This window comes from Rana temporaria, chromosome 5, assembly GCF_905171775.1.
Source record: "Rana temporaria chromosome 5, aRanTem1.1, whole genome shotgun sequence".
Classification (NCBI taxonomy): Eukaryota; Metazoa; Chordata; class Amphibia; order Anura; family Ranidae; genus Rana; species Rana temporaria.
This window is the reverse complement of record NC_053493.1, coordinates 51,569,938-51,583,442: the sequence shown is the minus strand read 5'-3', so window position 1 is coordinate 51,583,442 and position 13,505 is coordinate 51,569,938. Positions and strand designations below refer to the sequence as shown.

The following is a 13,505-nucleotide window of genomic DNA, read 5'->3' as shown; positions in this document are numbered from 1 at the left end:
TGGGGACCAGTTCTCAAAAAGGATATCGGGGAACTGGAGAAAGTGCAGAGAAGGGCAACCAAACTGATAAGAGATTCAGGGAGGAGCTCAGCTATGAGGAAAGATTAGAGGAACTGAATTTATTCACTCTTGAGAAGAGTAGATTAAGGGGGGATATGATCAACATGTACAAATATATAAGGGGTCCAATTAATTATCTTGGTGTTGAGTTATTCACTTTACGGTCAACACAGAGGACAATGGGGCACTGTTTACGTCTAGAGGAAAAGAGATTTCATCTCCAAATATGGAAAGGTATCTTTACAGTAAGAGCTGTGAAAATGTGGAATAGACTCCCTCCAGAGGTGGTTCTGGCCAGCTCAGTAGATTGCTTTAAGAAAGGCCTGGACTCTTTCCTAAATGTACATATATGGGTACTAACATTTATAGGTAAAGTTGATCCAGGGAAAATCCGATTGCCTCTTGGAGGATCAAGAAGATTTTTTCCCCTGCTGTAGCAAATTGGAGCATGCTCTGATGGGGTTTTTCGTCTTCCTCTGGATAAAATTTGGGTATGACAGTCTCGAAAACATTCCAAATCTTTGGGAGATGTACCCTACCATAGGAAAACTTTATTAAGCAATCACATGCCAGGCCTTGATGTCTCCAACAAACAAAGACAGGTCTTAAGCCTCGTACACACGATCGGATTTTCCGACAGGAATTGTGTGATGGCAGGATGTTGTCAGATAATCTGACCATTTGTATGCTCCATCAAACAATTGTTGTCGGATTTTCCGCCAACAAATGTGGGATAGCATGCTTTAAAATTTTCCGACAACAAATGTGTGATGTTGGATTATCCGATCGTGTGTACACAAAAAAATCCAAAGTACAAACACGCATGCTCAGAAGCAATGCTAACCATAACACAACATTAGCAGAAGTTGTCCAAAGGGTGGCGCTAAAGAGCTGAAAAAAACATGTAGTTTCGTGTTTGTTGAGAACAATTTTTTTTTCAGTTTGTATGCAATACAAAGTTCACAGCCCTTAAGACAAAAGTCCTACGCTTTGTCCGTGGAAAATTTGATTGTGTGTACGAGGCTTTACACTTAAACCTCCCTCTGCCAAATTACCTTACACCCAGCAACTCTTTCCATTCCTCCTGACCTTTTTTGCTCTATTACATTGGGAGGAATGGGTCCAAAATATGTAAGCACCGCTTACAGGCATCCAACCAAAAAGCTCAGAGATAGCAGACCACTTAAAAAAACGTAATTTCTACAGATTACCGAATACACAATGGGGTTGATTTACTAATACTGGAGAGTACACAATCTGGTGCAGCTGTGCATGGCAGCCAGTCAGCTTCCAGGTTCTTATGTCAAAGCTTAGTTGAAGAAGCTGAAGTTAGAAGCTGATTACACAGCTGCACCAGATTTTGCACTCTCCAGTTTTGGTAAATAAATCCCATTCTGTTTGTATTATGTTATACAATGAACTGTTTTCCCAGACCTCTATGTGGTTCTTTTTATTCAGCACTCTGTGTCACTCTCTGTCACTTTATCATGCAGTTTCATATATTATTAATACATGATTGGCACAACACTTTCAGAAAAAGCCAACTGATAATCAAGTCATCACCCTTTCCAAAATGGCCGCACCCTGGCCTTTGACAGAACATGAAAATGCAAAATCTCAAGCACTCTTTTGTTCACCTCAAAGATCCATGCAAGTGCTTCATATTCCCCAGGGGTATAATCCAAACAATTATTTCATTTGACCTTGATGTACAAATAAAATAAATATTATTTTTTTAGGTATCCTTAAAATGATTGTAAACGATCACCTTGTAAAACAACCCATTTAGTTTTAAAATAGAAATGAAAGGCAAAACATTTTTGCATAGACATAAAAAAAAAAACATTATAAATACCCTTTTTGCCTTTTTTTTTTATAAGTGATCACATTCCCTCTGTTCTCAGCTGCATACGAGCTGGGGGGAGGAGAAGCAGCAGCACACCGAGATTCCCAGTGAATGACTGTGCAGCGGGGGGTGTCAGGACAAGTCTAATCATTAGAGAAAAACAAGAATAGCTAGAGAACTGACCACAATATGCTCTCCTGCTTAGTGTGGTCAGTTATTAATAGAAAAGCAGAGGGACTAGAAGGAACACCAAGAATTTCACATAAAGGAAGCCATACAAAGAGAACAGGATACTTTATCATACAAGTACATGGTACAGCAGCCACATATCAGAAGTATGAAGTGTTGGGGTCACAAATGCTTTAAGGCACTGTGGGGTACATTCATACAATTGCTTAGAAGATGTGCAATCATTCTTAGACCTACAGTGCACAGATGGTTTATTGGGAAGATGAATATTTGTGTAGAACAATGCTCCAGTATACCATTTTGAAGGGGCATACCACCCAAAACGGATATTTTGGTTGGCTGATGCTACAGGACTTGCACAAAAAAATATCATACTAAATTTCCAGCCTAGAAGTCTGCTTCTCACTGGAGTCTCACTCCTACTATTGCAGCAGAAGGAGTCTTATTCCTCTTGCTTCATTCTGTGTAACACATTTTGCTCAGGAAATTCTTAAAAGCAGCAGAAGCCCTTATATAGTAGTACCCATAAACTGTATATCATCTCAATTTACTGGGGGGGTTATTTATATAGTGGAAGGGGATTTCTCTGTGTAAACAGAAAAAGAACACTGCGCTAACGTGTGAAATCAATTAAATAACCATGAAAAAATGATTATAAAAATAAATATAAAAAGCTGCCAGTATTAATTACTAAATACCATAGTAAACAAAGAAACAAAAAACAAGATAATACAGCGCTAATAACTTGACCTGTGAGAAATATATGTGAAATATATAACCAAAAAATATGAATGAACACAATAGGTGAATTAACAATATAGTAATCAATTTAACAAATCTATCCAAATGAATAAATAAAGTGAAAAAAGATAGTCCATAAAAAATCAGTGCAATTGAGTCCAATTAAGGTGAGCATCAATGACTAATCATGAAAAAATCCTCCACCAGAGATGAAGTGGAAAGACACCCAATGTGTGGGAAATGAAATCTCCTTACCAGAGAAAAAGACCGGGCTTTCAACGGTCTCATAAAGTATAAGGATGTTTAAAGTCTTCCTTGAAAAGACTATTCCGGACACTGCTATTAATCACCAGCATAAAAAGCTCCAAGGGACAAGATCCTATTCAAATCCACTCCAGTTTAGCAATTGGCGTTCATAAAAATAAAGAATGGTGGGAAACCACATAGTGCATTACTGTGTAAACATTGATTTTTAATAAAAACAGGTGTGCACTTACAGCAAAGACTTGATAAAACTCGCGTGTGGGATATGGTGTGGAGAGGATGGCGTTTCCTCGACCCTCCGTTTGCTTCGTACCTCCGTCCGTCACGTGTCTCTCCCTCTAACGTGATGACGTCACTGTGGCTAAGCTCCTCCTACGCGTTTCGTCGCAATACGGACGTCTACGGGGATAGGCAGCCTATCCCCGTAGACGTCCGTATTGCGACGAAACGCGTAGGAGGAGCTTAGCCACAGTGACGTCATCACGTTAGAGGGAGAGACACGTGACGGACGGAGGTACGAAGCAAACGGAGGGTCGAGGAAACGCCATCCTCTCCACACCATATCCCACACGCGAGTTTTATCAAGTCTTTGCTGTAAGTGCACACCTGTTTTTATTAAAAATCAATGTTTACACAGTAATGCACTATGTGGTTTCCCACCATTCTTTATTTTTATGAACGCCAATTGCTAAACTGGAGTGGATTTGAATAGGATCTTGTCCCTTGGAGCTTTTTATGCTGGTGATTAATAGCAGTGTCCGGAATAGTCTTTTCAAGGAAGACTTTAAACATCCTTATACTTTATGAGACCGTTGAAAGCCCGGTCTTTTTCTCTGGTAAGGAGATTTCATTTCCCACACATTGGGTGTCTTTCCACTTCATCTCTGGTGGAGGATTTTTTCATGATTAGTCATTGATGCTCACCTTAATTGGACTCAATTGCACTGATTTTTTATGGACTATCTTTTTTCACTTTATTTATTCATTTGGATAGATTTGTTAAATTGATTACTATATTGTTAATTCACCTATTGTGTTCATTCATATTTTTTGGTTATATATTTCACATTTATATAGTGGAACCTCAGATTACAAGCATAATTCGTTATCCAAAGTACTCGCATATCAAATCGAGTTTCCCCATTGAAGTCAATAGAAATGAAGATAATGGCCCAGATTCTCAAAGGGCTTACGACGGCGCAGCGCCATGTACGCCGTCGTAAGTCCTAATCTGGGCCGTCGTATCTATGCGACTGATTCTTAGAATCAGTTACGCATAGATATCCATTAGATCCGACAGGCGTAAGTCTCTTACGCCGTCGGATCTTAAGTGCAATTTTTTTTTGCCCGCTAGGTGGGGCTGGACGCCATCACGTCGAAACCAATGACGTCCTTGCGACGTCATTAGGAGCAATGCACCCTGAGATATTTTATGGTCGGCGCATGCGCAGTTCGTTCGGCGCGGGAACGCGCTTCATTTAAATGCTACACGCCCCCTACCCGCCAAATTTGAATGCCGCCGGGTGATTTACGCCGCCGCAACTTTACACGCAAGTGCTTTGTGAATAAAGTACTTGCCTGAAAAACTTGCGGCGGCGTAACGTAAATCAGATACGTTACGCCTGCCCATTTTTACGCCGATCTACAAGAATCTGCCCCAATTTGTTCTGCATTGACTACAATGGCATGCAATACCACATACAGCCAGAGGTGGGGGGGCGCCGGAGAGCCTCGGAAACAGCCAGAAAGGCCCAAGGACAGCTCGGCTGACCTCGGCATACCTTTGGGAACAGAGCATTTCCGTGTCTTTCCGAGCATTTACGAACGGCACCGATCAGCATGGAATCGGATCCGGCGCCCCCCCCACCTCAGGCTAAACGCGGTACTGCACACCGCTTTGGCCTGAATCCTGCTCGTATTGCGAGACAACACTCGCAAGCCAAATTAGGATTTTTAAAAATACAGTGCTCGTATTGCGAAGTGCTCGTTAACCACGTTACTCGCAATCCGAGGTTCGACTGTACATGGTTTTATATGTTTTTCAATTCAAAGCTAGAACCGTAAAAAAGTGTCTGCAATTTATAAAGCAGAAAATCAACTGCAGTGACAGTATGGCCAGATACGGTGATGAAGGGCCCCGTTTATTTCTACCTTTGTACCTGCTGGGTCTTTTAGATTATACTTTACTCTATGACAGTGTTTCTCAACCTTTTTTCCAGTTGAGGCATCCTTTAAAATCCTGCACCCCATTTTAAATATTTAAAAATGTTTAGTTTTACATAATGCAGCAGCATCCACAAACGTAGGACACCCAACATAGAGGTGATTTATTCTTACATAGCAAATATACCTTTGCACACTGGTACTGAATACTATTCCAATGTTTCTCTCCCTCACTCAGTTAACGTGACCTTAGAACTGAAGGAGCAGGGCAGGGGAGGGGCAAAGAAGAATGCTGTACAGGCACGTGACATCATCCTTAATAGCTGATGTCACTGGTCATTAGGATGATAGTACAATGACCAAGGTTTTAAAGCTGCACAATAAAAACCTCTAGCTTTGTGTAACTAAAAGGGAGCTTTTATCCACTTGGTAGCTTTTTTGGGACAATTTGGGGCAATGTTTAGGCATTTTACTAAGGCACCCCTGAAGAACCTAGAGGGCAACCCAGGGAGCTGCGGCACCCTGGTTCAAAAAGGCTGCTCTATGACGTTACAGATACCTAATCTACATACAATATATGATATATTTGCTATTTGTTTAAGAACAATGGGCCAGATTCTCGTACCTGCGGCGCAGCGTAACGTAACCCGTTTACGTTACACCGCCGCAAGTTTTCAGTCTGCCCGATCCACAAAGCACTTACCTGTAAACTTGAGGGGGTGTATCGTAAACACGTCCGGCGCAAGGCGGCCCAATTGAAATGGGGCGGGTACCATTTAAATTAGGCACGCTCCCGCGCCGGACGTACTGCGCATGCTCCGTTCGCAAATTTCCCGACGTGCTTTGCGCAAAATTATGACGCGCCGACGTGTTGAGAATTGCGACGTGCGTAACGTACTTACGCCGGGAAAACAAAAAAATTCAAAAGCGACGCGGGAAAGACGGGCATACTTTAAAATGGTGGAGTAATTTTAGACCATGTTAAAGTACCCCTAACTTTGCAACGGGAAACTAAGACTTGCGCCGACGTAACAACGGGAAAAAACCTTTGTGGATCGCCGTAACTGCTAATTTGCATACCCGACGCTGGTTTACGACGCAAACTCCCCCCAGCGGTGGCCGAAGTATTGCATCCTAGGATCCGACGGTGTAATTCAATTACACCTGTCGGATCTTAGGGCTAGCTATGCGTAACTGATTCTATGAATCAGTCGCATAGTTAGAACGGCCCTAAAACAGAGATACGACGGCGTATCAGGAGATACGCCGTCGTATCTCTTTTGTGAATCTGGCCAAATATTTAATTGGCCCAGTGATGTCAAAATTATCCTACAGATCGTCAATTTGAAACCATTTATAGGTATATGATGGGAACTAGGAATGAACTTAAAACTGATGATTGACACCATTTATCCAGATATACCTGTATACAAAACATACACATAAAAAAAAACACATCACACATGTATAAAATATACACTAATGCTTTTTTTGATGCATTTTGCAGAAATGCAGGGAAATTTTTTAACATGGTTTCCTATGGAACATGTTCACATCAATGCTTTTTTGTGCCTCTGCGTTTTTGGAAAGGGTCAGGGACTTTTTTTCCTGCAAAAAGCAGCGTTTTGCATGCAATAGAATTCAATGGACTTGCATCCAAAAGTGTTTTGCGTTTTTTTTTTAACCTGTTTATAGCTGGTTGTTAAAGGAAATGTAAAAAATTAAAAATTACTGGCTAAAAAAAAAAGCAAAACGCAAATCGCGGTAAAATCGCTGTAAAATCGCGGTAAAAACGCACGTCAAAAAACGCAGCAAGCACCGCAAAAAGCATTGCAAAAACGCTCAAAAGCAACATGCATAGGTGTGAATCGAGCCATAGACACACACGATACTCATGCAAAAACACATATATATATATAAATATATCTATATATACATATATGTTATATACGCTACGCCGTCGTAACATTGAGAGGCAAGTACAGTATTCACAAAGCACTTGCTACCATATGTACTCCGGTGTAACGTAAATGTGCCGGCGTAAGCCCGCCTAATTCAAAGTAGCAAGGCAGTGGGCGTGTTGTATTATAATTAACCATGACCCCATGTAAATGAATGGCCGATCGACCGGCGCATGCACGCGCATGCTCAGAATCACGTTGCAAATACTCCCTAAGATACGTCGGCTCAATGCTTTCGACGTGAACGTAACCTACGCCCAGCCCCATTCACGTACGACTTACGCAAACTACGTAAAATACGACGCTGTTCCCGCGCCCATACCTTAACATGACTTACCCCTGCTTTATGAGGGGTAAGGTTAAGCCAGACGTACGCCTTACGCAAACGCCATAGCTTACTGCGACGGGCGCAAGTACGTTTGTGAATCGGCGTATCTAGCTCATTTACATATTCAACGCGTAAATCTATGGAATCGCCCCTAGCGGCCAGCGTAAACATGCACCCAAGATATGACGGCGTAGGAGACTTACGTCGGTCGTATCTTGGCAAAATTCATCCTTGAACTTGCGCCGCGTATCAATAGATACGTTCGCGTAAGTCATCTGTGAACCCGGCCCATATACTGTATATCTATAGATATATAGATATATATCTATAGATAGATATATATTTATATCTATCTATCTATCTATATATATATATATATATATATATATATAGATAGATAGATAGATAGATAGATAGATAGATAGATAGATAGATAGATAGATAGATAGATAGATAGATAGATAAATATATATATATATATATATATATATATATATATATATATTATATATATGTAGATAGATATAAATATCTATCTATCTATATATATATATATATATATATATATATATATATATATATACAGTATATATATCTATCTATATCTATATATCTATATCTATATATATATCTATCTATATATATATATATATATATATATATATATATATATATATATATATATATATATATATATATATATATTTTTTTTTTTTTTTTGGAATTTTTTTTTTTTTATTTTTTTTTAAATGATACCCACATGCACACAATAATACATTTGATGCTATTTCAAAGATCCTTGGTGTGCTATTGACATATCTCTTAACCATTAACACATCAACACATAGTGCTCTTTTGGTTTTGGGGATAGAAATACGCCAAAAGGGAACTGGTGGCAAGCAATGACATTACAATAAGGACGATGAAGTAGGTCACACATGACAGCTTCTGCCCTAAAGATTGGCCACAGAAACAGTGGCGTCCAAACAGATACCATACTACCATACTACGCTGAACAAATACATTTCATGAAACAAAGAAGCAACATTCTCAAACAATTTAAGTCGTTCCATGCAAGTAAAACCATCTAAAAAGGAGGTTGTTAATAAAATAGGACTTTATAGAGATGAATCATACACAATATGCTTCATTCATATGTGTAGTCTACAGATTAATAAATTGCTAAACACATTTGACAATGCACATTCCTTACAACAATGGCAAAGTAAACTTTGCAATCACCATCGCAATCACCATCACAATGAAGTCATGTCGAATAATACACATGCACACTATATTATAGCCCAATTATCTAGAGATAATTGCTAATATGCTTAAGCTGCTCAACCCAATTTTTTTTTTAATAAAACATACCAAAGTAGCACTAAAATACTATTCTAAAATTCAATAGAAGCAAAAAAAATTAAAGTAAGTAAAGATAAGTATAAATCCTGGTAAAAAATATTTAGAAAAACAAATATTTATATTAGTTGACAAAATAAATATTCATTCATTGTAAAAAAATATGCTCCAAAGCTAAACCGAAAACAAAATATTAATTACACATATTTGCTGTGCAGTAACTAGCCATATGTGTGCATGTATGTATATATATATATATATATATATATATATATATATATATATATATATATATATATATATATATATATATACATTCACACACATATGGCTAGTTACTGCACAGAAAATATGTGCAATGAATATTTATAATTTTTCATAACTGATAAATCACCCATACAATATCATGCCATGCATATTAAAAAATAAAAGACACCCTACCTGTTTTTACAGCATATTTTAATGTGGTTTTGCAGTTAAGCAGAATCCCCTCCAAACTTTGTGGCTGGTCAGACAGTTCCCAGTTATATTCCTGAAGAAGCTCATTGGGATAGTGAAAATCAATCACCTTATTTGATCTGTCAAAGGTGTCCACCACATATTTCAATAAAATGTCTATCATTTGTTGTAAGAAACGCATTGTTTCTGCCTCTCCATTTTTTGCAGGAAGAAGATCTGAAAAAAAGAAAGAAATTTTTTGATTCATTTATGTTTATTCTCACAAATATTCTTTATTTAAAAAAAAAAAAGATTCATAGCAACAAATAATTTCAGAGAATGTTAAATATAATTACATAGTTGTGTTTTTATAATTAATCTAGTTTAATAGTGTTACATTTTGTGTTTTAATATGTTGATGTATAGTATATATTTTAAAAAGAATAGCAAATCATGTAAATGTTTTGCTATTTGACATTTTTTTTTTGTTTTAATATAACATCTAATAGTTTATTTAAAGGAGAAAAATAATTATGTGCTCATGTTAAATCCTTTAATGCTTAGTTTAAGTGATTGTGCTGAACAATTGCCCTAATCAGAGTGTGTCAATTAAATCCTTATCTCTAATCCAGAGGGTTCACTGGGCAAGAAACAATTTCTAATAAAAAATTACGTACGATGGACTGCAGAAGAAAATTACATTATGTGCACATTCCAGGATACATTTTTAATCTAAAATATATATATATATTTGAATATATATATATATATATATATATATATATATATATAGATCTACATATATCTATTTATATATATCTATATCTATATCTATATATTAAAAAAATGTAATATGAGAAAAAGGTGCTTTAACTATTTGTATAGTCATGTATGTATATATATATATATATATATATATATATATATATATATATATATATATACATACATGACTATACAAATAGTTAAAGCACCTTTTTCTCATATTTAATTTACATTTCATTTTCTATTCTATATTTTAACAAAGGAACAATTTGTTATTTTTCTGTTCAGTACATACCTGTTGAGTATAATAAGGAGAAGTTTAATTCGCCCTTGTCACAGCTGCATGCCTTCTTGTCATAGCTGGATTCAAATCCTTCACCCGTGCATAGGTCCTCTTTGTTGGTGGACTCTTTGGATTTTTCCCCCTCTCCATAAAGCATAGCTAGACAGGGAGATTAATATATGAAGTGAGCTTAAATATGTTTATATCTGTGACAGATATATGATTGATTGCTACATAGGCATAGAATATAACATACAATTTAACAATAACATTTAACAACATAAACTTTATGATATCATAATAGTTTAATATTACATAAAAACCTTAATATTGTTACTTACCACATAATTTTGTGCTGATCCCTCCAGTAAATTTTTGAGCAACCTGGCACCATGCTTTTGCTGAAAACAAAAAAAGAAGAAAACATGGTTTAAATCTTTCTTTCTTTTTGTTTCTTTTTTTCCCTTCCTTTCTTTCTTTTTTTGTTCTTTCTTTCTTTATTCCTTTATTCCTTTCTTTCCTTCTTTCTCTTTTTTTCCTCTCTTTCTCTCTCTATTTCTTTCTTTCTCTCCCTTTTTCCCCCATGTATTTATTTATTTTATCATGCCCTTTAAATCTGTTTCAAATCAAATTTTTAATGATTGTTTTTTGAAATATGTCTTGTGTCATTTAATAAACCATTTAAAACAATTCACCTTCTAGATCTAAGATATATACATTTTTAAAATGTATATATAACACTAACACTCTTTAAGGGTTTTGCAGTTTCCTGTAAAGAAATATATATTTATAATGTAACATAAACTAGAACATACAACAATAACATTTAACAACATTTTATATATATATATATATATATATATATATATATATATATATATATATATATATATATATATATATATATATAAATACATAATTGAGAGCAAACATTTTGAATTGTTGGATCTGTATGCCAATTATTATTAAATTTTTAATGATTTTAAAAGGATTTTTTTTAGTGAGCAATTTAAAAATGTCACTTTCTAGATCTTAGATATATGACATTTTTAAATGTGTGTATAACATGTGAATCAGCCTTTTGCAGTGCGTTACCTGTGTAGAAATATATAAAAAAATAAAAACAATATATATTCTCCTACACTACATTGAGAGCAAAAAGTGTGTTTTCATTGAATCTGTATGATGCTGAATTCTTGTCTCTGGTCCAGCAAGATCAGCTGAATATTTAGGAAAAATCAGATCCAGCCTACTCACCTGTGCCTAGGTTGTCTGGTTCACTGTTCCCTTCTTCTGCCCCAAAGGACCAAAATCCAGAGCCAGGAGATGCCATCCCAACCCTGGAGAGTACAGACAGAAGTGGGATGGCAGCTGATATTAGTGATGCTGTTGAATCCTTAGGACAGGCGCATAGAAATAAACAGCCAAATAAAGATGAGTGCCTATCGGAGGGGGAATAACTGCCAGGGGGACTGAAGTGTGTGCGGAGAGTGAAGGGGAGCCAGCCCTGAGCGGTGTAGTCAGTGGAGCAATCAATGAGAAGGCGAGCTGTGTCAGTCTGTACAGAGCAGCCTGTGTAGAGTCCTCTGTATGGAGCTGTCTGCGGTGCTGAACCCGCCTGGTAGAGCACTGTACTCCTCTAAGTGACTCAGATCTCTCTCCTCTACGCGTCAGACCCTTCTAGGAGTCCAGACATGACACCCCCCCCCTCCCTAAACACTTTCAGCCACCTATTGGTTAATAACGCTGTCTTTTGTAATAGTCATTTTATGGGACAAAATACAAGGGAAGGCTCTAAGATGACGCTGCAGGACCTCATTCTGACGTTATTCCAAAGACCTTTGTCTAAAGATTGGCGAAACCATCAAAATATGACTATATACGCATGTTACGCAGATTATGCATAGTCTATTTCCTTGAGGGAAAATCCATAGACTAAAAACACAACCCTGGTATATAAAGCACACAAAAAAAACATATTTAAAATGCAATCACATAATCACATACAGGGTTGCCAAATGGTCTAGTTTTCCTCCAATTATTATCGAGTAACCGCTCTTCAAATGGTGTAAATATATCATTATACATAAGTCCTGGTTTTGTAACCTCAACTACAAAGAAAATTAAAAGCCATGCATATTTCAGAGCTGATCAAACCATGTGAATTTTTATCATACACAGAAGATTTGATAATTGTTGCTTTTATACTGTGAGCCCTGGCTCACGCTGATGCTATTTTAGATGTGAATCAGATTGTACTGAATCGCATGACAAGGGAAATGACATTGGTTCCTATGGAGCCTGTTCACATCATTGCAGTGCAGCTGCAATACGACTGTGCTTCTTTGATGCAATGCAAATTTTTGAGCAACCGGGCACCATGCTTTTGCTGAAAATAAAAATAAAGAATAAATTGTTTCGATTTCTTTCTTTCTTTCTGTAGTGCCTGGTTACTTTAGGTACCGGTGCATTGCCATGAAATGAGATTTGCCATGGAATGAAATGGTCCGCCTCCATCTCATCCTATTGGCTCACTCATGTCACGTGACAAAACATCAGTCACAGCTAGGCTATCATAGGGAGAGGATCTCCTCTCCCTGTGATAGCCCGATAGCACTGTCAGCAGCGTGCCTCCCGCTCCCCGATTAAGTACACCCCGCGCCCGCTCTACTCCCCGTCCCCCGCACCCCGCACACTACTCCCAGTCCCCGTTAAGGCTCAGGGAACGGGGCGAGTCTACGCTATTAGCGTAGACCTAGCGTTGGCTACGTTAGTAGCATAAACCTCATGCGCAGGTTTACGCTACTAACGTAGCCTACGCTAGGTATACTGGGCTGGTGTTGTAAATACTGCGCATGCGCAGGTTTACGCTACTAACGTATCCAACGCTAGGTCTACGCTAATAGCGTAGACTCGCCCCGTTCCCTGAGCCTTAACGGGGGACGGAGAGTAGAGTGCGGGGGACGGGGAGTAGAGCGGGCGCGGGGTGTACTTAATCGGGGAGCGGGAGGCACGCTGCTGACAGTGCTATCGGGCTATCACAGGGAGAGGAGATCCTCTCCCTATGATAGCCTAGCTGTGACTGATGTTTTGTCACGTGACATG

General features: G+C 37.8%; 1 protein-coding gene across 1 annotated transcript in view; it reads right to left on the bottom strand.

Moving 5' to 3' along the window:
- Positions 1–12,078, bottom strand: part of GAD2 (glutamate decarboxylase 2) — a 153,986-nt gene extending 141,908 nt beyond the window's left edge. The window contains exons 1-4 of the mRNA XM_040352543.1: positions 11,658–12,078; positions 10,742–10,801; positions 10,413–10,559; positions 9,356–9,589 (exon numbers count right to left, since the gene is read on the bottom strand). Of these exons, the coding sequence (XP_040208477.1) occupies positions 9,356–9,589; positions 10,413–10,559; positions 10,742–10,801; positions 11,658–11,733 (517 nt within the window). The 5' untranslated portion in view covers positions 11,734–12,078. The remainder of the gene's footprint in view (positions 1–9,355; positions 9,590–10,412; positions 10,560–10,741; positions 10,802–11,657) is intronic.
- Positions 12,079–13,505: the final 1,427 nt, after the last annotated feature.